At 34.6% G+C, this 26,950-nt stretch overlaps 2 protein-coding genes across 2 annotated transcripts in view; one reads left to right on the top strand and one right to left on the bottom strand.

Annotated features, from left to right (window-relative positions):
- The window catches only part of Duox (dual oxidase), a 96,131-nt gene that overhangs the window by 19,050 nt on the left and 50,131 nt on the right, over positions 1–26,950 (bottom strand). Inside the window, exons 3-7 of the mRNA XM_072536739.1 lie at positions 23,575–23,924; positions 23,218–23,422; positions 18,952–19,118; positions 13,810–14,046; positions 11,098–11,543 (exon numbers count right to left, since the gene is read on the bottom strand). Coding sequence (XP_072392840.1) covers positions 11,098–11,543; positions 13,810–14,046; positions 18,952–19,118; positions 23,218–23,422; positions 23,575–23,924 — 1,405 coding nt within the window. The remainder of the gene's footprint in view (positions 1–11,097; positions 11,544–13,809; positions 14,047–18,951; positions 19,119–23,217; positions 23,423–23,574; positions 23,925–26,950) is intronic.
- On the top strand, positions 4,449–7,786 carry LOC140446180 (uncharacterized). The gene is made up of 3 exons (XM_072538716.1): positions 4,449–4,891; positions 5,171–5,239; positions 5,294–7,786. The coding sequence occupies exons 1-3, from the start codon at positions 4,813–4,815 to the stop codon at positions 7,336–7,338; spliced, it is 2,193 nt and encodes a 730-aa protein (XP_072394817.1). The 5' UTR covers positions 4,449–4,812; the 3' UTR covers positions 7,339–7,786.

Raw genomic sequence — 26,950 nt, 5'->3', positions numbered from 1 at the left:
ATGCCTTCTCGAAATTAATGAAACATGCAATGTGTCGTAGTTGACATCTCTGACTCTCTGTATTAGAACTTGCAAACTAAAAAGTGCTTCCCTCGTAAAAACACTGCGGAAAAATTAGTAGATCATAAGATATTTTTTTATTTTGGTTTCATTAGATGTACGGAAGACGCTAAAAATCGACTATAAATTAGAAGACAACTTCGTATGTTTAAGACTCTAGTACACTAACTATTAATCTATTAATCTACTAACAAGAACAAAAAAATATATATTCACAATTTAATACAAAATTTTGGTATTCATACCAAACAATAGAATGTGTAGAAATGTGGATTATAAAAAAGATTATGTCGCAAAATATCCCTAGGCAAAAAATATAATCACATTATAATTGGTTCTAATTGTTAGTTCTATTACAGCTTCCATCTTTCCTCTATTAGTTTTCCTTCATTTACCGTAGGGTGACTTAAAATTGTTGGGGTGACTTGACAGAGCAATCAATTATTTTTGGAAATGCTGTTGCCATCATTTAGGTAAATGCTCAAACTTCAAAATAATTTCTAAAGTATTCTACAATGATGAACTGATATATTTACTTGCAAAAAGTTGTACATAATTGTTTTGTTTGCCTCCTAAAAAATACTGAATAGAAGGTAAGAAAACCACGATTTTTGATATGCTATACAGTGTGTAAAAGCCAAATGGAATAAATTCATTATTTAGGTTACTGTACATATTTATAAAAAATCCCGAAACATGTCAAATTTAAATTATAACTTGACATTCTTTAACGTGAAAATGCAACCCATACCTTCAACTCCCATAGAATGACAGGTACAACCCCCAATTTTTAAAATAGGAAGTATAGGCTTGTGATATATCGTTTGAAAGGTCTTTTCATTCTCCATTCAAAAATGTCGTCGCTTTCAAGTTTATTAAGATTAATTAAGATAAAATAAATTAAAATCATGTGGTTACGGAAATTCGCTACAATACAATCAAAAACTAAAATGTAATGCAAAACGTAATAAAATGTAGAACACGAAAAAGAACTATAAATGTTAATGAAGTAGATGTTCAAAATGTTCACCGCGATCGTCTTGGCAACATCCTAATCTCAAATAAAACTGTCTTCTAACATTATTTAACATAACAGGCGTGATCGACCTAATCGCAAGCGTTATTCGTTCTTTTAAGTCATTTAAATCAAAAGGTTTAGTTTTGTACACATGTCTCTTCACATATCCCCATAAAAAGAAATCTAATAATGTAAGATCAGGTGATCGCGTTGGCCATTCAATCGATCCTCGCCTCCCTATACACCGATTGGGAAATATTGTATCGAGGTACTGCCGGACATTAAGTTAGTAATGTGGTGGTGCTCCATCCTGCTGAAACCATATCGTATTCGCTGGAACTTGAGGGTTTCCTGGATCAGGATATAAATTTGCCAACGTTGGAATGTCATAATTTTAAAGTAGTGTAAAATAATTGTTGCCATTCAAGTTGCCCTCAATGAAAAAGGGACCAATGATATTGTTTCCTACAATCCCTGCCCAAACATTAACCTTTTGAGGGTATTGAGTGTGTTCTTCTCTCATCCAGTGAGGATTTTCCATGGCCCAGTAGCGGCAATTTTGCCGATTAGCATGACCGTTAAGTGAAAAAGTACACTCATCAGAAAACATAACGTCTTCTAATTGGATAATATTGTTATCCAACATGTCCATCATTTGCTCACAAAAAAACTTCTCCTATCAAAATCGTCTTCCATGAGCTCCTGAGTAGGTATCATCTTATAGGGATGCAATTTATTTTCTTTTAATATGTTTACTATCGATGTATGGCTAGCATTGAATGTAGTGGATGCCTGTCTACTCGATGTATGTGGATTTTCCTGAAACTCAAGCAACACATCTAATTTGAGTTCATCACTCAGTGCATTGGCAGCTGCTTTTTTTATCTGCCTTACATGACCAAACTCGCGAAACTGCTTCCCTATTTTACTTATTGTTCCTTGGGATATAGGCGGTAAATTACGAAATTTCTCATGAAATAGGCGAGTTACTTCCTGTTATGTTCGGGGGTTATCTCCGTAACCAATCATTTGTAAAACTGTTATTTTATGCATTTCCGTTAATCTAACCATTTTTCAGAATTGACTTGAACGAACTTTTTACTTAAATTAAAATACTGACAAGTTAAATAAAACAATTTACTAATGCGTGTTAAAATAACGTTGCCACGGAAATTCTTTAAAGTTTTTTAATGGTTACCATCTAAAAACCACATTGCTATGGTTCTTGTTCACTTTCTCATTATCAAGACCTAAACGGGAAATAAGTTTTGAGTATATTTTAGCGAATTTCGGTAACCACATGATTTTAATTTATTTTATCTTAATTAATCTTAATAAACTTGAAAGCGACAACATTTTTGAATGGAGAATGAAAAGACCTTTCAAACGATATATCACAAGCCTATACTTCCTATTTTAAAAATTGGGGATTGTACCTGTCATTCTAAGGGGGTTGAAGGTAGGATTTGCATTTTCACGTTAAAGAATGTCAAGTTATAATTTAAATTTGACGTGTTTCGGGATTTTTTATAAATATGTACAGTAACCTAAATAATGAATTTATTCCATTTGGCTTTTACACACTGTATAGTTAAGGTCATCAACAGGTGTCCTTATCAGCAAATTACATGTAATATTTTTTTTACAATAGTTTATTACCTTCTTAAGGGGTTCTTAACCTCAATTTTGTTGATTTTATTTTTTGAGGGTAAGTAACGGTTTTTTATTTTTTTTTGTGTTACAGATTTTAGAGAAAATACCACGACTTTAGTAAAGATGATTTAGAAGAAACCTTAACAAATATTCGTAATGGTAGATGGACATTTGCGGAGGCTTCAGGTAATACCGGTATATCAAAATTTACATTATATTGAAAATTAAAAAATTAAAGTATGAAAATCTTATGGGAGTCTACATTTCATTGACAAATGAGGAGGAAGTGTTTTTAAAAGACACTGTTTTATTTTCTGCGGAGTGGGGATTTCCCTAGATAAAGACAATATTAAAGATCTCGTTCAAAATTATCTAAACAGACAAGGACGAAGATTAGGATCTTTCACCGACAACAGACCGGGTAATAGTTGGTACTTGTTTGGACCACACAAAATCTTCAATGAGTGTTGTTTTCCGTTAGTGGATCAGGAGTTATGTTGCCACCTTATATTGTACATAAGGCAGATCAGCTATGGTCTACATGGACAGAAAATGATCCTGAAAACTCTTGTTACATTTGGAGCAAATCGGGATGGTTTGATCTACATTTATTCGAACACTTATTTAAATTTATTGTGCTCCCTTATATTAAAAAACTTGAAGGATCAAAGGTGTTAATCGGTAACTATTTAGCCAGCCATATTTCCACCACTGTCATACAGGAGTGCCAAAACAATAATATTAGTTAGTTCTTTTACCGCCCAAAAACGCAACCGCTGGGTGTTTGCTATATTAGACCACTGAAGGGTAAATGGAGATCTGTTTTGACTAAATGGAAGCAAACACAACCTGACCCTATAAGGAAAGATCGATTCCCAGGTCTACTGAAAGCAACATTAGTAGAACCTGGGGCAAAAAATGCTGAAAACATAAAAGCCGAGTTTATTCCTCTCGACAGAGAAGCTATTTTAAAATGAATCTCTTCTCAAGATAGGCCTGTTAAGGAAATTGACAACGTATTGAAGGATATGTTTGAAACAACAAGATATGTAAACCAACTATGTCGGGCATACGGAAGAAAATTAATGTTGCTTCAGGAGAAGCAACATTTGTGGAAGATTTACAAGCACAAAAACCAGACGAGACAACGGTGGAAGTACGACTACCTAATCAAAAGAGAAGTGTTAAAAAAATCCAAAGTCACGCAAGTCTAATAAATACGAACTTTCTTCTGAAAGTGAAGTAGATGATATAGAACTTGAAGACGAGACCGACGAAGAAGAGTTCAGCGATACTGAGCCCGAGGATAATAATTTACAAATGCGAAATCAAAAGCAAAATAAGTTTCATATAAGAGTTTATTCTCGTGAACTTTAATACAGAGAAACAGCTTTTAAAATAAATATGTTGGAGAAATCTGCCAAGTCATAGATGAACAGCACCTTCAAGTCAAATTCTTACGAAAAAATGTGGGTGAAAAAGAAACAGTATTTTTATATCCTGACGTACTAGACGAATCGATGGTGAAAAGAAATGAAGCCGTTCGTCTTCCAGCTTCACAACTTTTTCGCCGAGAATGTTTCAAATTTTTGACAGATTTGGTTGAAGCTGATAATGTTTTATAAACAAATATATTAGGTAACTACATTAATAAAAATATTTTTAACTAAGATTTAAGTCTAATACAATGTAAACTTTTTGAGAATATCGTGGGTATACTGCAAAAACTGACCAAGTCAATTTTTATCGATTTTTCGTTTATCAATCCAAGTCACTCGAAAGACGTAACCGAATACCTGGAAAAGTGCCCAAGTCAAAATATAAAGGCACGATGCCGCAACACACATAACATCCAAATATCTATGTCTCGGTATGCGTATCAATAGACTGGAAGAAATGATCATGTTGACTTGGTCACTTTTGCATGAAATGTGATTCACATTTCATATCAACATTGAACTGCGACAATTGGCTATTACGACTTGGTCACTTTTTGATGTTTTAGTTTTACCTACACGTTGTATGTTTATCAGTTGAATTATCACGTGTTGGAAAAGGAAATATTAAGTTTATCTTTCATTATGACGTCCAGGGGAAAGTTTTTAGTACAAATGTGTTTAGATGAAGGCGAAGCTAGTACTTCACATGAAAATAACGCAGGTGAGTGTTGTAATTTTGTAATATTTATTGAAAATAATTTTGAGGTTATGATGAGGACAACAAATTATAAAATTATCTATTACTTAGCTCTTAGCAGATAAACGTTTTCCTTAAAAAATAATATTTATCGCCCCACTTCCTAACCATCAACAGTAAATGCCGCTGATACAAAGTTAATATTCTATGTAGATTTTTGTTGTTGATCAATTTGCTGTTTTAAAACATAAAATTTAATAATGAGATCAAATTAGGGTGACTAATAATAAGTAACGGTTTCAGAACTATGGTCTTCTAAATCAACATCACAACACATTCCTATTTTGTCAGCTGGAACCAGCACTACGGAAGGTAAATATACATTTTAAAACTGATCTTTTTATCCTAAACTAATATTTTAATTAGGTTCATTCAATACTACTCTAATGCAAGGATGTTCAACTACCACGTCTGATAATGAAAAAGAGAATACCAAACATTGTGAAGAACATAATAGCTCTATTGAGGTGAGTAATATACCTGTGTCACCTACGTTTGAGAAAATGGTCGTTGATAGTGGTTCAGATTTTTCTACCAGCAGTAGTGATAACTATATTCCGAGTGATGATGATGGTTTATCAAATGTTGAATCAACTGAGAGTGATGTACCCTTATCAAAACAAGAATGTCGTTGGAGAAGAGCTAACCCTTCCCGATGGAAAAGAAATATTAAAAAGAAAAATAGAATGTCAAGTTTGCCTTACAAATCAAAAGGAACAGTCATTGCAGCAAAAAAACCAAAATTGATTAATTGCAACTCTTGTAAATTCAAATGCTCTCTTAGTTTTAATGATGATTTCAGAAACCAGTTATGCTCGGAATTTTGGAGATTAGACTATAATCGTCAAAAAGATTATATTCTCTGTTGTGTTGCGAGCAAAGAACCTACTTGTAGAAGAGTTCGTTCTGGAACAGGTGCTCTCAAAACTGCAAGTAGGTACTATCATTTCCTAAACCAGGGTAAAAAAATTCGAGTTTGCAAGAATTTCTTTCTACGCACTTTGTGTATAAGCCACGGGCCAGTGGATAAGGCATTTTCTGGAGCAAATGATATAGGAATATTTGCAGCTAACGACAAACGTGGCAAAAAGGAACCGGCTAATAAAACCAAACCTGATATTATAGCGTCAATCAAAGCGCATGTACAAAGTTTTCCAACCATGGCATCTCACTACTGTAGATCATCAACTAAACGAGAATATTTAGATTCTAATTTATCTATCGCAAAAATGTACGAACTATATGTGGAAGATTGCAAGAAAACGGGAAAGGAATACGCATCTCAAATAACTTACCGTCGCATTTTTGGTACCAACTTTAATTTGTCCTTTTTTAAGCCTAAAAAGGATCAGTGCCTAACATGCACGAACTACTTGAAGACAAAAGCTGCAGATTTAGAAGAAAAATATCAGAATCACATTAAAAGACGAGACGAAGCAAATTTAGCAAAAAAATCAGACAAAGAGCGCGCAATGACTGATAATAGTTTTTTAAGTGTCACGTTTGATTTACAAAGCGTTCTGCAAATACCTTCTTCAGATGTCTCACCAATGTATTACAGTAGAAAGCTGTGCGCGTACAATCTCACAATTTACGAAGCAGCTAGTCAAAAAGCCCACTGCTACGCATGGACTCAAATTAATGGTCAAAGGGGCAGTTCAGAAATAGGTACATGCCTGCTTAAGTTTATAAAATCTTTGCCACAAAATATTATCGAAATAAGTTTGTTCCCTGATACCTGTAGCGGTCAAAACAGAAATCAGTTTATTGCAGCATTATTTCTATTTATCGTACAAAACAGCAATTTAAATATTGTACAGCATAATTTTTTGGAATCTGGGCATTCTTATATGGAAGTAGATTCCATGCACAGCGCCATAGAAAATGCTAAAAAGAATGTTCCAGTATACACTATGCATGATTGGTTAAACATTTTTAGACTGGCACGCTCCAAAAGAGGCCGAAACAAAAGAAGTGATCCATATAACGTACAGGAATTAAGGTATAATGATTTTCTTGACATAAAGACCCTAGCTGCTAATACTCTTAAAAATAGAACCATTGATGAAAACGGAAATCGTGTTAATTGGCTAAAAATTAAATGTATGCGATATGAAGCAGATAAACCGCAATATATACTATTTAAGTACAACTATAGTGATCCAGAATTTTTTATGTTCAATGTAGTTGGACGTACTAAACGAGTTATAAATCCTATAAAAGAAATTCAACTATTATACTCTAAAGAAATTCCTATTTCTAAACTTAAAAAGCAGGATCTTCTAAAATTATGTAAGACAGGAACAATTCCCTCTGAATTCCATGCTTGGTATCAGTCAATACCATCAGAGAGTGGAAAAAAAGATGTTGCTCCAGAGCCATCAGTATTGTCCGATTCGGATTTGGATTAGTTCTACTTGTCCGATTCGGAGTCAGATTAATTCTAGTATAGAAACTTTTACATTTTTGTTATCATTTTCCAATTTAAAAAATAAAGTAAATGTTTTTATTTGAAACTTCAGCCTTACACTGTAAATAAATAAAATTAGACATAGGTATTTTCTTTGTGTTTTATTATTGATCAATAATTATCATTTTGTGGCCATGATGTCAATATGAGAAAATTTCTACATCAAAAAGTGACCAAGTCAATTTTTTTTGCGAAAAACAAAAAGATTAATACAATCTTTAGAGATACTTAGAATCACTAACTTCAACCATTTAATACCTGGAAAGAAAAAATACATATCCTTTTAAATTGATTTAGAAATAAACTCAAATAAAATTACAAAATATTCAACATCAATTATCTCGAAAGCATCATATTTGACTTGGTCAGTTTTTGCAGTATGCCCACGATATGTTAATTTGTTGTTTTTATATTTTGTCAGAATAAACGTTTTGAATTAAGTGGTCTCAAAATTTATTTCACCCTGTACATTAATAACAGATTTTTTTAAAACTTAAATTTGATGTCAAGTCACCTATAGAACAGCTTTACTTGCCATTTACACTGATTTTTGCTTACATTTTCAAGTCACCCAACAGGCAGGGTGACTTGAAACACGGTTTTTATTTTTTTTTGTTTTTTCAAAAAGATTTTATATAGATTCTATTCTTTGCCAAAAGTGGCATAACACCATATTTTTTGTTTTGAGGTAGATTTATCAGTATGGCTGGTATTACTGAATTAATGTCCAAATTTTAGTCAAGTGACCCAACTCTACGGTACTATTTTTCTGCTATTATTTCAAAGATACTTTGTGTTTCAGTAAATTATTTTTTTTTTGTAGAATACATTCTAAACCAAATTAATATCTTCACCAATGCCAACTCAATAAACTAAATATGACATGCTATCACATTATGTACTTTTTGTTTGTTTTATTGCATATTAAATTCCCACAGAGAAACAGTTTAACACGAAGAAATCGAATTAACATAATGTTACCATTTGTTAATTAGTTTTGATTTATGGATTTTACGGTTACAACTTTTATTATTGATTTTTATAACTGTAACTAAAAGATGAGCTAGATAATATTTGCATAACTGTACTTCATATTTTTATGTATTTCGAATAGTTTTTTAAACCTAGAATATAGAAAAATCAATAAAAAATATTTTTATTTCTCACAGTATGTGCTACTCAAATGTTATTAACTTATGAAAGCAAAAATCATTGTTAAAAGTGACCTCGTACGCCTTTCCACACAACGACCTGAAAGATCTTTTATATATACTCTACACCTATGTTTTATCCCAACAAAAAATCTAGGCGTGTAAGAAAGCCTATTATCAATTTCGGAGAGACTTATCAGGTTCCAAAAAGAGTGAGCTGTGTCCAATGACAACACATGTGATTCCACTGCTTTCAACCTTCCTAAACTCCAAGAGTATTTTGCGTAGAGAGCAGAAAGTTGTAATAATCTCTTTGCTTACCTTTGGCCTGGAATAGTTTATCTTGACTCTTCATATCTTTCATATCTTCATATCTTTACTAATAATTTGTACATGTAAGAGAGAAGACTGGTCGTTTTAAAGATCCGTGGGATTTTTACCCTTTTAAGCATGATTATCAATATGTCATTGTTCTATGACGTTAAGATTTTTTTAAAACTCTAAGTATCTATTAAGTAGAACTTTCAGAGCATAAATTAATTCTTTCCTCCTCCTTTAATACATTATGTAGTACTGGGCTATGTTGTTTTTCAATAAAAGGATGAAGTAGCTTATATCCTTTTTTTATTCTCCAACATTTGACCGAGAACCCTTCACTATCACAGTGAACTACAGGCAACACTGCGCGCCGTCGACTTTCCACGAACCTCCGTTGGTCCGTCGCCAATAATTTGTCATTATACAGTTGTTGTTTAAAGCAATAACAGCGTAGATTTTCAATTTATTTTTGTAAAAAACGGTTTTATGGTGGTATTTCTGGACAACAGTGTCAATTCATAATAATCTTAAAATTTTTGAATTATTATTGCCTCAAAAATTACAGAAAAAATGTCACGCTCAAGAAGTGTCACCAGAAAAAGTTGAGGAAAGTGAAAGAGAAATCCGGGATACACAAATTTGTGCAACAATCGAGCAACACTAATGAGTTAAATGTTAGCAATGTTACTTTAACGAAAGTATGGAAAAAGCACGGTTGCAAGAATTTTAAATATTCGAAAATGCAGCAGCTTTATCCAGACGACTACTTTCGAAGAATGGAGTTGTGTGAAACTCTAATAATGAAGGCTAATGATGAACCAAATTTTATTAAAAATATTTTATTCACTGATGAATCTTCTGTTTCGTTATTAAGGAGACATTCCATTACGAGGTATTGGGTGCGGGAAAACCAGCACAGAAGTGTTGTTTACCGAACTCAACGTCCTCAAAAAGTTAACGTCTGGACTGGCACTTTAGAAGACTACATAATAGGTCCATTTTTTATTGAGGGCAACTTGAATAGAAGATTATACCTCAATTTGTTACAGAATCATGTTCTTCCCGCTATTCTTAATCTTCCTGATGTAAATCTGGAGAATGTTTGGTTTCATCAAGACGGCTGTTCAATTCACAGTGGCCTGTGCGATCTCCAGATCTTATACCCATGGGCTTATTTTTTTGGGTACATTTAAAAAGCATGATCTACGATTATCCTGAAAGGTTTCTGTTCTCTACGGATCAGTTAAAACACACCATTAAAAGATGTCACAAACAAAATTTTTACTATCATAACTAAATTTTAAAATGTATTTTGTTCATTATTTTATATGTTATATTTTATATGTGTGTTTATTAATGTTGAGTGTCATAGCTTTATATAAATAATCTCAACGACTATGTCTTGAAGAAGGAATAAAACAATTCCGAAAGCTAGACCAAAAGTCAAAAGAGTGTTTCTGTAACATCCCGGCCAAACCTTCTGACTGCAGCCCTAATAACTGTGTTGTTTGTTTATATCGATAGTCAATAATATCCAGTATTTCTTGTATATATATATATATATATATAATTATGTTGGAAATATCGGGTATGTGGTCTATTAAATAAAAAAAATCTTTGTTTTTTCTAAAGCTCAATATTTCACCATTTATTTGATGGCTTCATCGGGAGTAAAGAAATTAAAAGATTATACACATAAATAAAATTAATACTAAAATAACATTATTGTTGATGACACTGTACATTTAATAAAATGCATGTTAAAATTTAAAAAATCTTTTGAGCACGTTCGTTACAATCAATAAGATGGAACAAGTGTTCCATCAACAAGTGTTCACTTGTTCCATCTTATTGATTGTAACGAACGTGCTCAAAGATTTTTTAAATTTTAACATGCATTTTATTAAATGTACAGTGTCATCAACAATAATGTTATTTTAGTATTAATTTTATTTATGTGTATAATCTTTTAATTTCTTTACTCCCGATGAAGCCATCAAATAAATGGCGAAATATTGAGCTTTAGAAAAAAACAAAGATTTTTTTATTTAATAGACCACATACCCGATATTTCCAACATATTTATAAATTGTTTTTTGGTCGAAATAATCACGTTTAATATATATATATATATATATATATATATATATATATATATATATATATATATATATATATACAGTCTATTTAAACATTTTAAAAACGTAGATAATAATCAAAACCTTACTCACCCATTTTCCTCATTCTCAAACCAGAATCTATCGGAATCTCTTAACCGAATGAACTGTTCCAAAATTACTTTCGTGAACAATTTTCCAGGTTTTCCGTAACTTTCTAGCATACCACCAACATATACATCGATATTATTAATGTCGTTATCATACGCAGATATAAGCATTCGCAGTATTTCAGGTCTCTCGTCAAATAATTCGGGGTTGATGTCAGTCCAGTTTTTAAATTTAGGCAGCCCATAAGCTGCCCTTACTGTATTATAATCTGGTAATCCGTTGTCTCTACCTCGCATGATGTTAATAGCCCCGAGGTCTCTTCTAGAAAATTCCATGGGACCAAATAATTTATCTCGTACATCTGAGCAAAGAAGAGAATCTTCTCGCTCTGCAAGCTGGGAGGTCATACCCATTAAAAGTTCTTCAACTGAGTTGTTCGTCAACACGTCCTAAAAACAAGTAATACTTTTTTGAAATGAAATCTTATACCACGAAGTAAATCTGTGCAAATTGGTGAAAAAAAAAGGGTAGTGAATTGCAATATATAATACTGTATCCAGAAAATATCATTTAGTCACTCATAATCAATTTCTATCTTCACCTCCAAGTTGGTGTATGCCGGGAATCTGAACGAGCTCACTGGAGAATGGGTAATAAACGCCAGTGGATGGTGACGTCAGGGCCGACGAAAAAGGGAGTTGTGGTTCTCCGATGAATAGAAGACTGGTGTTAGATTAACAACCCGACACCACAAAAAACGAACCCGTTATGATGCAAGACGATAAGCCTCGGAACAGGACGGATAACAGTAAACGAAAAAAGCAACGAACATGCAGCTAAGAAAACTATTCAACAGCTAAAAAAGTACCAAATACATAACAGCCCTTTAAGAAATTAGACGGCCAGATGTGGACAAAATGTGGAGGGTGGTTGGAAAGGAACTGTATTGTACAGCCTTGGAGCCGAATTGATAATATGAAGACGATCACGGCAAGAAATAAGAAGAAGAGAAAAATATCCAAAACCCAGATGAGAATTACTACATGGAACATCAGATTGCTGAACACAAGAGACCAAGAAAGAACGCAAGTGCTGAAAGAGAAACAAACAGACATTTGCGACGATTTGCGAAGAAAAAGACAATCAAAATTAGATGAATACATACTAATCTACAGTGGAATAGCAAAATGAAACAGGCAAAAAGAAGGTGTAGCTTTACTAATACACCACAGATACCAAAATCACATCAAAGAGTGTCAATACATATTATAAACGACTGTAACATCAAAGATAAGAATTGAGAAGAAAGACCTGAACATCATCGGAGTATACGGCCCAGAAATAACAAGCCTCAAAAAACAAGCGGAACGTTTTATGATGAATTACAACAAGTCATAAGGAAGATGATAATACTGGAGGATTTTAGCGCTCGAATAGGGAATCAAGTAATATTCGGAATCACGCAAAAACATAACGAGAACACATTTTTTGACCACAAAGACCAACACAAATATACATTCAATAACATCTGTGGACAAAGATCTGTGATAGATTATGTTATAAACAACAGAGATTAAACATCTATCCAAAATAATTGACGAAAGATGCCTCAACTCAGCAGATTTAGGTAGTAACCATAGCCTAGTATTATGTAAAATTAAGAATCATCATGAAATAGGTACTCCGCATCAAAGAGAGCGACGCCAACACAAAAAAAAAATCAGAATCGAAGGACTAAATACGGAATCCACGGAATACTTACTACAAAAAAAGAATATGAGAGAATATTGCTGGGTATGAAATATTAGAAAACGATAACATCGAGTGAAGCTGGGAAAATCTCAAAAATAACATAATTAACGCAGAAAGAAAATCATTTGGAGAGAGGAAAGTAACGAACACTAACATATCAAAAAAAGAAAATCCCATGGTTTAGAGAGGATGTGAAGACAAAATGTAAAGAAAAGAAGAAAACCTTTTTCAATACAGAACACAACAAACACAACAGGCACATAGGTATATGGGCACAGCATAGACATATAATACAAATAGACTAAGCGCTGCAATACAGACTCGTTCTCCCAGTGTGACAGAGCATCAGAGCAATCAGTTCTCCCCTGACGCAAAGCAGTGACTGCATCACTTTCTCATGGACCGGGTTTATCGAGCACGTGATCTTCGCATTCTTCTGAACGAAAAAAACTACACTTTGATATTGTTCTTCCACAAAATAGTTTCTTTCTTTAAAAAATATTTAAGTTTTTATGCAGTCGACAAATTTTTAACTTGCCAACATGTCAGTGGTGTACATCCTGGGTATATTTTATATTAAAACTTATTTTTAAGAATGTCTTGTTTTTTATTTTTCCCATATTCTCTTTTCTTTTATATTTTATGAAAGCAGATGTGATGAATTTCTTAAAATGTTCTTTTTAACGAGCGACCACAAGATATTTCGTTTGAAAAAAAATGGGAGTCACTTACCATCCCTCTTTTTTTCAGTAACAGTAGAAAATAGAAAAACTATCATAAAAATTTGACCAAATCTAAATAAAAATCGACGTGTCTCAGGAATTTAATACAGTTTTATTGAATATTTTTAAAATGGCCACCCTGAATAATAGAAATTTATTTAAAATACAAGTTTTTAGAGAACCGTAATTTGTAATAATAAAACAAAGTCTAAAAAAATTAATAAATAAAGGAAATACTTACATTTGAGTCCCACCATGTTGAACACAACCTTAAAGCGATATCCCCCATAGGAGTTTTCTTGAAATTGCACTTGGAGTCTCTCCGGTATAGTCCGGGTGGAATAAGGGAATGACCAAACCTAAAAGCTGCACTTTGAAATACATGTGTTATGCCTGGATGAATGTCAGGATTATAGCCTTTATATGGAGGTAACTTTTCTTCTAAAAAAGCTGGTATGTATTCGTAAACAAGAACGTTCTGAAAAAAATATTCCGGTTGGAACAGAGATTTCACAGAGCCTTTAATAACTTCGATAAAACATTGTTTGGTCTAAAGACCATTTACAATCAAAACTGTGATATAAGGTCATAAAAACTTCGATTATCTAGTTAGATTTGAACTTGTATCAGATATATTTGTGATATTAATAAACTGTTCCGGAATTAGAACCAGTTTTATTATGTCTCCTATCAGTTGGTTTAGCTGTTTAGATTTTATTCCATTTATGAGATGGTCGGTATGTAAATCTTTGATCATGTTGGATCTGGTTTTATTACAGATTTTATCCCTTTAAATATTATTTAATAGTGTCAGTTTTTGGCTGGGCTAAATTGAATCATTCCTAGAGTTATCATTTGGACTCTTTATGTATTAACTAGATTTTTACTTCACTGTATGAGTCTTTATGTATTCGTTCGTTTGATTTTCAAATGAATATGTAGAACTACTCTACTAAAAGGGCGTTAATGCGCTTCAAAATATTGATATGATATTGTAGCATTTGCATTTTCCTTGATATATATTTTGAAATCCCCTCGTATATGTATTAAATTGAAATCCCCTCATATATGTATTAAAATAACGAAGAATGTTTTCGAGTTAAAACCCAAATAGTATTTTGTTCTTTTTACGTGGCCGAAGTAAATGTAAACCATTTTAAAGTTTGTTTATATCATGGACGCAAATTCTTTGATATTTTTCTCTGATTGAAACCACTAAATATTCTGCATTTCAAATAAACATTCATTGAGATCGCTGAGAAAGTTTTTGGAAAGTTTACATACCTGGGAGTAGAAATATATGCCGACGAATCAGAAGATGGAGACATACAGAAGAGAATAACGCAGGCAAACAGAGCTTATTTTGCCCTCTGCCATATATTTCGGTCTAAAAATGTCTACCGAAATACAAAGATGAGAATCTATAACACCTTAATTCAACCAATAGCATGCTATGGCAGTGCAGCATGGTTCCTGAAAGAAACATCCAAAAGCAAATTCGATACATTCGAAAGGAAAGGAAAGTGCTGAGGAGAATACTAGGACCTGTGACGGAAAACGGAATCTTCAGAAGTCGATACAACAACGAGCTTTATCAATTTTATAAGGAAGCACCACTGTCAGACTTTATTAGAATGCAAAGATTGCAATAAGCCGGACATGTGATAATAATGGGAGAGGATAGGCTACCAAAAAGAGCACTTAATGCTAGAATGCAGGGAAAGAGACCGGTTGGAAAGTTAAGAAAGCGCTATGAAGACACAGTAAACAGCGACGCACAAGCCATTTTAGGAGTCCGTGTATGGAGAAGATCAGCCACAGAGAAGCAAGGGTGGAGGCAAAAAATAAAGGAGGCCAAGGCTCAATTTGGGCTGTAGTGCCGTAGAAGAAGAAGAATAAAAATCAGGTTACTACGATGTTATATGTTCCCTATACTGTTGTACGGAGTTGAGTCGTGGACTCTCACAGACGATATATATATATACCCGGTATTTAGGCGTTCCACGCCCTTCCGGTAGGGATCTATGGAGGAGTATCACCTAGCCGCAAGCCCTTATCTCTTGCCGTACTGCTCCACCATAGGCCGATCAGATACCAGCATATTCTAGACTAAGCCGCAGATCCATTTTAGAATTTTAAACTAATGCGTTAGCCTTTTTGTTTTCTATTCACCGGGCCGGGGATTTGAACTGACATCTCTCGCATTGAAGCGAAGGAGAAGCCAGCCGCCCAGCCCGCTTGGCTATCCGATCGTCACAGACGATGCCTGCAAGAAAATTGAGGCTTTCGAAATGTGGCTTTATCGTCTAATCCTAAAGATATCCTATACCGACCACGTTACTGGGTACAGGGATGCGTCCTCTCGCCGCTCCTGTTCAATATATACTCTGAACAAATCTTCAGAGAAGCACTGGGAGAAGTTTCGGAGGGTATCAAAGTAAACGGAGAGGTAATCAATAATATTAGATATGCTGACGACACAGTTACTATCGCAAATGACTGCAACGAGCTTCAAAGACTCATGCAAAGCATACACACAGCAAGTCAAGAATATGGTTTAGAACTCAATACAACCAAAACTAAATGCATGCTCATCAGCAGAACACAACAACCTCCGATGCAATTGACATTAAACAACCGAAAAATAGAACAAGTGGAGACATACACATACCTTGGAACCACAGTCAACACAAAATGGGACCAGTCAACAGAAATAAGATCACGAATTGAAAAAGCGCGAAATGCGTTTAACAATATGAAAAAGTGGTTCACAAGCAAAATCTCAATGGAACTAAAATTAAGACTGGTCAAGTGTTATGTCTTCCCGGTCTTGTTCTATGGAGCAGAGGCATGGACCACAACGGAAGCCACCCTGAAGAAACTAGAATCCTTTGAGCTGTGGATATATCGCCGTATTCTTCGGATATCCTGGACAGACCACATCACTAACGTGGAAGTAATGCAGAGAATAGGCAAAAGCAAAGAAATAATCTTCACCGTAAAGAAACGGAAGCTTGAGTACTTCGGACATGTCATGAGGCATACTAAGTACCGGCTGCTACAGTTAATAGTCCAAGGAAGAATCGACAGTAGGAGGGGACCGGGAAGAAGACGACACTCATGGATGCATAACCTGCGACAATGGTTCGGACCATCGGATCGAATACCTCGGTCACATGATGAGGAGCAGCAAAGATATGGGTTGCTGCAATTAATTCTACAAGGAAAAGTAGAAGGAAAACAAGGACCAGGAAGGTGCAAAACGGAAAAAGTGCTAAAATATATTTTTGTTCAAAATTATCTCAGAAATAATTTTTATTTGAAACATTTTTTCCACGTCGTACAGATTATTGGTAAAATCGATTTTTTTCGTTTTTCCTTCCCTACGGGAAGTTTAAGGATGAAGCCGGGAGGTAGGAGTGGTACATTTTTTTGCATATTTCTTATGGTCCCAAAATAGACATTTTCAGCCAAATTTAGCTTGTTCGTATGATTTTTAGAAGTCAAATCTCTGACGACTGGACTAAGCAGTAAAATATAGAGGTGGAAACTACTGTTACAAGTGAGTGAGTAGTAATAAAAATTATAAAACGAGAAACACTAATCAGAATCATATTTGTGAAGGGTTGACTTGGACCTTGATTTTGAGGTGGCGAAAAAAAGGTTTAAAGTAGTTCTGTTTTTTTTCTTATTACGGCTAAACTAGATAAAATAATGTTTACGACGATAAAACTGATGTATATCAAAGACGTCTGTAATTTATACAGAGTGAGTCAAAACAAAGAAATGAATAAAAGTTGTTTTTTTAATAGAACACCCTATATATTAAACCATTTTTTAATATATGTTTAAAAATATTAATAATTGATTACATTTACAGAAAAATATAATTTATGTCTTTTTGGTGATAATATTTAGGTTTTAAGAACACTGAGTATCTGCAATATAGTACATCTTTACTCCAAAAAATTGTTTTGTAACACGCTTTTTTGTAACAAGAGTGATTCATTTAGAGGTACTTTTTTTGGTGGGGATTTGACTGGAGATCGTGCATGAATACTGTCAAACTGACATTTCGCTTTTGTTTAGTATTGTTTGACATTTCATGACGGAAAGACTTAGCCCGGCACAGCGTCTAGAAATTATTAAGTTGTATTTTGAAAATGGGAGTTCTGCGAGGAATGGTTTCGTGCGCTTAGAGCAAATTATGGTCCACATAATCAGCCTACCGAACGTACAATTCGCTTTACGATTAGTAAGTTTGAAACCCAGTTTTCATTATTGAATAACACGCGACCAAATAGACCACATTTAGCACGTACTGAAGAAAATATAGCGGCGGTAACGGATAGTGTACTCGAAAATAATGAAGAATCGATTCGTCGCCGTTCTCAACAGCTTGGCTTGTCATATGCAACAACTTGGCGTATTTTACGTAAGGATCTTGGTTTAAAAGCATACAAAATTCAATTAGTGCAAGAGTTGAAGCCGACCGACCTTCCGAGTCGTCACCGTTTCAGTCGATGGGCTCTTGATAAGCTTTCGGAAGATCCACTGTTTTCGAGAAAAATTTGGTGAGGCTCATTTTTGGCTTAATGGGTACGTTAATAAATAAAATGCCCGTATTTGGGGTGATGAACAACCCAAGGAGGTTCAAGAGTTGCCATTACACCTTGAAAAAACAACTGTTTGGTGTGGTTTATGGGCTGGTGGAATCGTTGGTAGATATTTCTTTAAAACAGAGGCCGGCCAGAATGTTACTGTGAATGGAGACCGTTATCGTGCCATGATAACGGACTATTTGGTACCTGAAATTGAAGCTCGTGATCTCGGCGACATTCGGTTCCAACAAGATGGCGCCACTTGCCATACAGCCCGTGAAATTATGGCTTTACTGCGAGAACGATTCGGTGAACAAATTATTTCACGCTTTGGACCAGTGAATTGGCCGCCTAGATCCTGTGACATCTCACCTCTAGACTCTTTCTTTTGGGGCTACCCTAAGTCCAAAATCTACATGAATCAACCAGATACGATTGAGGCATTGGAGGCCAATATTACTCGAGTCATTAGTGAAATACCAATCGAAATGCTGGAACGAGTCATCGAGAATTGGAACTTCAGAATGAACTAACTTAATCGTAGTCATGGCCAACATTTAAAGGAAATTATTAAAGAATGATTCTTTTGTATGATAATAAATATTTTTAAATAAAATTTATTTTTTTCATCGTTTTTTCTTGTTGAAAAAAGTACCTCTAAATGAATCACCCTATTAACAGGAATGTTCCAATGATCTGAATTGTAATAAATGACTGAGGTTTTTGCGAACATTTTATCGAAGTTGTTTAATGGCTCGTGTAAACTAAAACATAAAATATACTTGCAGAGTTGCTATAACTATTCTTCGTGCTTTCTGAAATACGTCTTCGTCACTCCAATCTGGATTGTGTTTCTTTATTCTTGAGGCAACAACATTGTGCCATCGAAAAAATAGTACACTTATTGTCAACAGGGCTGGATTCTGATTGGTACGAGCATCTCCTAATACTAAAATAAAATAATCAGTAAAACAATATGTTACGTGTAATATGGTACGAGCACTTTATTATATTTATAAAAAGTAAAGCGGAAATTAAATTGATTGCTATTTATGGAATTGGCGATTATGTTCAAAATAAAACACAGCACTAGTTTTAATTAAATAATCAGCCTCCTGTTAAATGGTATGTAATAATTATTTTTTCATTTATTGAAAGTCTTCTACACTAACACTATAAACACAATTAATATAAGAGTTATTGACTTAACAGGTTAAGTGCCACCAAAATGAAAATTTTAATGTCTTTATTGATCGATCAATTTTTTTTAAATTATGTTATTACTTTCTTTAACTTTCAAATCAAAATCTAACATTCTAAAATGAGAATTTTGGTTAAAATTTCATTAATTTCATTTCATTATATTCCTATTGATAACGGGTTGGCAAATCTTCGCAACAAGCGAAGGCGCCGTCGCCGTGGCTTGCGCTTTTCTTGTCAGAACTTAGATTAGAGCGGTACAATGCAGTGGTACGAGAAAGAGCAACAAAAACTTGAAAAATATTGGCAAGAAATTCTGTCAGATGAAGAATCGGATGAGTTTTGAGGCACGTATCTTTCGGACGAGTACCAACCAACTGATTCTACTGACAGTGAAAATGAATCGAGTGTTCCGTAACAGAATAAAAAAAGAAAACGTGTGGCCGGAAATACCAAACCATTGGGAGAAGATGTATCGGCGTCCACCAGTACATAAAAAGAATATACGAATTTCGGAGAACATTTTGATGCTGCTATAAAATCTGAACATTCTGAAGTCTCCGATTAGGAAATTGTAGAAGAACCAATAGTATTCAATGCAATGAATGAAGCTATTGTCTGGAGGCCGGTCAACAGCGAAAATTTACAGAAATTTACATTTACAGACTATAATTCTGCAGGTTTTCATATACAATTATACGAAAACTTCTACAACAAATCGTCTAAGAAACAAATCGTTATGCCCTGCAGTGTCAGGAAAGAAATCAGAAAAAAGCACACGTATTACCGCCGGACACAACACTGATGTCGCCGAAATAAAACAATTAATGGGTATAGCTATATACATGGGATTATGTCATTTTCCATCTTTTCATTCGTACTGGTCAAAGAATGATCTTTATAAGAATATCAAAAAAGTAATGTCAAGGAATCGCTTCCAGTTAATGTGGAAAACGCTGCATTTTACGATAATTCAGTTATAACAGATGACCGTTTGCAGAAGATCGTTCCATTGGTTAGAAGACTGAAGGATAAATTCAAGGCTTCCATCGTTCCAAAGGAAAACGTGTGCATTGACGAAACATTAGTGCCATTTCAAAGGCGACTAATATTCAACCAGTATATTGCCAACAAGAAGCACAAATTTGGGATAAAATTATTCAAACTTTGTCTGGAAGGTGGTTATACCTACGATTTTAACATATATTGTGGAAAAGAATGCTGAAGGTAGCACCCTACCAAAAAATGTAGTGATGAAACTTATGGATGGGCTGCTTGACTGAAGACGAACACTTGCGATTGATAACTACTACAGTTCTGTCACACTTGCACATGAACTCCTACACCGAAAATTTATATGATTGGTACGCTACGTGCAAACCGCAAATATAATCCCAAAAACGTCATTTCCAAAAAATTAAAAGTAGGCGAACGTGTAGCTGAACAAAGTAATTCGGGCATCGTTGTTCAGAAGTGAAGCGACAAGCGAGATATGCTGATGATTAGTACCAAATTTACTGACGAAATAGTGACAATGCAGAATGCACGCGGTGATGTTGTAAAGCCAAAGAATGTCATCGAATTTAATAAATATAAAAGCTTCATTGATATATGAGATCAAATGAAAAGCTATAATTCTCCATTACGTAAAGCAATAAAATGGTACAGAAAATAATCGATGAAGCTCTTGATTGGCAGAGTACTTATAAATGCCTATATCGCGCTTCAAAGCATTGCCAATGAAAGCATGACGATTATCAAATTCAAGGAAGGGGTAATTCGGGACCTATTAGGAGATTTTATTGTCACACCAGTCATTAGGGAAAATAGTCACAAACTCTGCGATATTGGTCGTGCAGGCAGAAGACGATGTACAATGTGTTACGCAAAAATGGTAGAAGAGGAAAGAAGGCAAGTAGCACAGAGGAAAGCAACCAACACCTTATTTACATGTGATGGCTGCAAAAATTCTCTTGCCTTGGCTGTTTTTTTGTTATACATTCCTTGACAAAAAATTAAATTAGTAATTTAGATACAATTTTGATTTAATGATATTACGTTTTGTTTTATGAAAATAAAGCTTATTTTGCCTAAAATGTGGTTCTACTATGAATATATAACAAAAACATATATAATTAAGCAATTGTTACTTATAAATATTATGAGCCATGTGAGTCCTCGTTGACATCTCAGAAGCACAGGCCAAGTATGCTTTCTAGACCATCTAGCCAGGCTCGAAAGGTCCCCGTGTATTTTCAATGAGTTCGAAAAGCCGCTCTTGAGCTACAAGATTGCAATAAGCCGGACATGTGATAATAATGGGAGAGGATAGGCCACCAAAAAGGGCACTTAATGGCTACAATGCAGGGAAAGAGACCGGTTGGAAAGTCAAGAAAGCGCTGTGAAGACACAGTAAACGCACAAGCCCTTTTAGAAGTCCGTGTATGGAGAAGATCAGCCACAGACAAGCAAAGGTGGAGGCAAAAAATAAAGGAGGCCAAGGCTCAATTTGGGCTGTAGTGCCGTAGAAGAAGAAGAATAAAAATCAGGTTACTACGATGTTATATCTTTCCTATACTGTTGTACGGAGTTGAATCGTGGACTCTCACAGACGCTGAATGAATTGTTACTTATAAATATTATGAGCCATGTGAGTCTTCGTCGACATCTCAGAAGCACAGGCCAAGTATGCTTTCTAGACCATCTAGCCAGGCTCGAAAGGTCCCCGTGTATTTTCAATGAGTTCGAAAAGCCGCTTTTGAGCTACACAGCATTTTCTGACGACCTAGGGCGTGTACATATAGTTCGTCCCAAACCCTTCTTTCAGTGCGTCATAGTTGGTCGAATTCTCTCTAACACATTAAGCTAGAAGTGAAAAAAACGTAAGTCTGTGATTAGAACATAGAACTTAGAAAATTATTTATCGTAAATCTAATTCTACTTACGGATGTATAATTGGTTGGAGTTTAGAATACGCTAAATAGATATCCAATCACTGATGCGCATAAATATAATTTGACGCAGATTGTCTCGATCGTGACAGTACTTTCACAATGTCAACTGATAAAATGATAATTGCCATTCCAGGTTAGTATTATCAGACATTTTACAGCGAAAATTTAATTTTGCATTTATTGTCATAAAAATATTTTAAATATGCCGAGATATATCGAGAAAGAACAAAGACTAATATTAAAATTATTAAATTATTTTCAATTGGAAAAAGAGAGATTACGATCCTGCAACTGTCAAATTTAACTAAAATGTCATGCAATAATTCTCGACATTCTTAAAATCCTATATGACGTCAAAATTAGTGACGCACTGAAAGAAGGGTTTGGGACAGACTGTATGTATATTTTCTACTAACTTATTTGAATTTGTAATCTTAATCTTATATATGGTGCGCCCATCTTTTTGAAACAGTTCTAGAACCCGGTCGAATTTTAAAATCGACTTAAATCGATCTTAAATTTGTTTCAAATGCTTCACTTTTTGCTGATAGACGAACAAACAAAAATTTACCGTTTTTTGCTCTTAATTTGTTAATAACTAATTAAGTCGAAAGAATTGACTGCAGGAAACATATAGGTCCATATTACTCTAAACAACTGTCTTTTGCATGGCTGGTGCGGTGCCACAAAAAAAACCTTATTTCCCTGATCTGATTTATAAAAACTTATTAAAATTTTTTATCCACTTTGTAAGCGTTTTGCATTTATAACTGAAGTTTACAATTATTTTTCATTGTCTCATTACCAAGAAAATTATTAGTAACTGTACTCTTACAGTTAGCCGTCGATCATATATTTCCGTACTTAATATATTACAAAAAATATCCAACTTACAAAATAACCTTTCAGTACTTAATGTCTTCATCATATGTGGCACTGGATAATTAAATAAAGGAACTCTCATGTGATTGTGTACGGGCATTTTTCCAGTAGAATCAGTAAGAAAAGAACCATTTTCGAAAGACCGCATAGCGTTCACCCAAGGCTCACTTGTGCTGTAAATAAAACTTCCGTCTATCCAGCTAGTAACTTGATTTAGCTACAAATCAAAAAATATATAAACATCATTATACATACGAGTATTGTTCACTATTTTTTATTTTTACCACAATTTCAGTTGAAAATACGTTTATTTTGATGGTTTAATTGAAATATTTCATTGCTGCAAAAATAATATATTATAAATATTACCTGTTCTCTGGGACTATTTGGACTCTGTCCAGTCTTCATATCGTAACTAGCTCTATGAAACGGAATGTATTTGGTCCCACTGCAATCTTGATCGTACATTTCATCGCATTTTTCGATTTCAATATGATGCATCTCGATCGGACATCCGCTTTCGCTAGCCATGACTATTTCAGAGGTAACCAACTGTCCAAAGAAAGCTAAGAGAGCTGTCCTATTTTTCATAGACCCTAGACCATCGAGACCTTTCATGAATAGTCGGCTGAGTTTGCGGGGACTGGGGCGGTCTTGGCCCGATAGCATATAAACACCATCTGAGTATGCAGCGGGAGTTCTTCGTATGAGGTGACTATCTGAAAAAAAAAAACAATTTTAACAAAATTTCACAGGGAAAAGTATACGATCCTAATATTATCAAATCATACAATGGTGTTTTTTTTGTTGGGTGTGGTAGAGTAATAAACTATTTAATAAATTGTTTCCTTGGCTTATACCGTGTAGTTATTGAGTGACTGACTAAAAACACTAGGTACTCAATATTTCAGTACACCTTTAAATAAGAGAAAACAGTAAATTGTTGTTATACTCTTAACGTATCTTCAGGAAGAGAAATTAATAGTCCTATAGTCGAAACCCCAGTTAGAATGCAGTGCAGATAAGATAGGCAATGTATTTCTTACGGGAAAACGGCCGACCACGTTGCCGGTTTGCCCCGAGCGGCGCATCAGGACCGGATTTAAGAATCAAAGCACTGAAATATACCCGCACACAACAATTGTCTACGGTTGTATTCATTATTGTTTCAACTAAAGCATGATTCAATCATCGATGTATAAATATATCTATATTTATCAATTTTCAATAGCTTCTATTGTATAGACATTCTTTGGGAAATAAAGATCATTGTTCATGCAAAGCAAACATGTCTCTTTGTCGATTTGGGTACTGGCCATTAGACCAAAAACTTGTTGGCAAAAACTGTGAAAGCTCAGTTTTATTTAATTTTTGCAAGCGGATGAAAGTACCTACATCATGGAGCCGTTGCCAGTATCTGCCGTGATTTTCAAACAGGGTAGACTCTATTTTCTGTCATTCTTTCGATGTGTTGATTCCATTCCACTTTTCTTCTTTTGGTCCTCGCGTTTATTTCCTCTATACCACATCTCGCTCGTATTTCCTCACTTCTTACTCTGCCTCTTAGAGTTTGGTTTGTTATTTTTCGTAAGACTTTCATTTCTGTTGTTTCCAGTAGTCTTTGTGTTTTCGCCGTATCGGCTTTTGTTTCCGCTGTGTACGTCATTATCGGTCTTATTGTTGATTTATGTATATATCCTGGTTTTCGTTTTCGTTGTGAGGTATTTTGTTTCTCCAGATTGTGTTGTTGAGACATCCTGCTGCTCTGTTTGCCATGTTCACTTGTTTTTGCACTTCTTCACCAGCTTTTTCAAAAACCACATTTCGTAGGCTACTAAATGATATGCGTTTTGAATACGGTAAAAGAGGCCGAGATTCGATAATGATGTAAAGAAAAGATATCATATCCTGGAGACACAAGTACCTCATACAAATAAAAATATTGAGGAAGAACGATAATGTAAACCTTGTTTATACCGTTGAGTCTTGGTCTAACGTCGGTGCTTCAGTAAAGAATGAATGGAGGGACACAACGATCAAGAATCCACGAGATGCCTTCATAAAAGGGTTCTCTACTCGACTGAAAGCTCCAACCCTAAGAGGTCCTCGGTTTGTTCTTCTTCATGCTGGAAGCGAAACTGGTTTTATGGCAAGTGCCCAATTAACTTTTTTGGCTAAGAAGGGAACCGCTGATTACCACGATGAAATAGACGGAGATCTATATAAAGAATGGTTTTATACTGTGGCCGTATTTAGAGACGAGTACGGCAAGTACAAAATTGAAACAATTGCGGAAAAATATGGCGTTAATATTTTGAGACTTCCGCCTTACTATTGCGAGCTGAACCCGATTGAGATGGTGTGGAGTCAAGTGGAAAGATATGTGGCTTTAAACAACGTCGATTTTAAAGAAAAAATGGTAAAACTGTTGATAAAAGAAACTTACCAACGCGTATCTAAAGAGCAGTGGCATAATTATGTGAACTACGTCAAGAAAGTATAAGAAAAACTGTTTGCGGTGGACAATTTGCAGGAAGATATTGAACCGGTCATAATTAATATATGAGATGATTCAGAGGATGAGGACGATTTAAATATGCATTGCGATTAGTATTAATTAACCAGAAATATCTCAGATTTATTGCTCATTTGTTTTTATAGTACTGTACGTACAGTACATTTCAGTGATGATGTTTTTATGTATTTTATGTATATATACTTATCCTGTTGTATACGGTAAACTACTTGCATTTTTTGTATATATGTATATAAGTATTTACGAAATATTAGATATTTTTTTATTACAGGCATTTTTTGTAAAATTATTTTTTTTTGTTTTAAAAAAATGTTTTTTGTTTTTGAATAAAATTTTGTTTATTCTCTTATTTAACTCAGTTAAATTAATAAGTAAAGATTTTTGAAACGAAGTGCGTACGGTCCTGATTTCTCAGTCTATCGCCAACCACCACACACCTACCACTGTGTCGACATGAGCGGCATCGCTGCGCGCCGTAAAGCCGCGTTTACATGACGACAATTGGCAAGATAATTGTCAGAAGACAACTGACTGGCATGAAATTATTGTCTTCGTCTAAACACTTCAGACCAATTGCCTTGCCAACTGCCCTCACAATTGGTCCAAAATTCAGTTGTCTCCGGGAGTAGACTGAGGACAATAAGCTGCGCCCAGTGTGCCCCCCACCACTCGAAATCTCAATTGTCGTGACAATTGGCGCCGTGTGAACGGTGTAGGCCAGTAGTTCTGTCTTGTTTTTTGCCAGTTCTCTCACCGGGCACAACAGATGACGAGCAGTCGGTCATGTTTTAACTGTCTACTGCCATGGCAATAGTTGGCCCCGTATAAACATCTTCTCATTGAACTGGACTGGCCTCCGACAATCCGCAACCACGTGATGACAATTGTCCAATGACAATTGTCCAATGACAATTGTCTCGCCAATTGTCATCGTGTAAACGCGGCTTAAGACCAACACTGCATTCTAAGTGTGACTTCTACTATAGTTACTGAATCTATCTAGAACTGAAAATTAAATTTGTTGGACATTCTTCGTTAATAGTAAGTAACCGACGGTTCTCATCTCCGAAAAATCACGTCCCTTATTATTCGCAGGAATAATGATTGGAATCTTTATTTCAGAAGTGCAGATATAGGCGTTTTCTAAATAGAATAGATTTTTTTAATGTCATGTTTGTCAAACAGCATATATTTAATTATTTAGCATAT

The sequence above is a fragment of the Diabrotica undecimpunctata genome, chromosome 7 (assembly GCF_040954645.1).
Source record: "Diabrotica undecimpunctata isolate CICGRU chromosome 7, icDiaUnde3, whole genome shotgun sequence".
In the NCBI taxonomy this organism is placed as follows: Eukaryota; Metazoa; Arthropoda; class Insecta; order Coleoptera; family Chrysomelidae; genus Diabrotica; species Diabrotica undecimpunctata.
Note: the sequence above shows the minus strand (reverse complement) of the source record. Positions and strands in the feature narration are given on the sequence as shown.

What these genes read in the sequence shown, in the direction of transcription:
- LOC140446180 (XM_072538716.1), top strand. Translation starts at nt 4,813, where the DNA reads ATGACGTCCAGGGGAAAGTTTTTAGTACAAATGTGTTTAGATGAAGGC. An exon ending in TTCACATGAAAATAACGCAG is followed by an intron (nt 4,892 to 5,170) that starts GTGAGTGTTGTA and finishes TAACGGTTTCAG; the next exon opens with AACTATGGTCTTCTAAATCA. An exon ending in TGGAACCAGCACTACGGAAG is followed by an intron (nt 5,240 to 5,293) that starts GTAAATATACAT and finishes TATTTTAATTAG; the next exon opens with GTTCATTCAATACTACTCTA.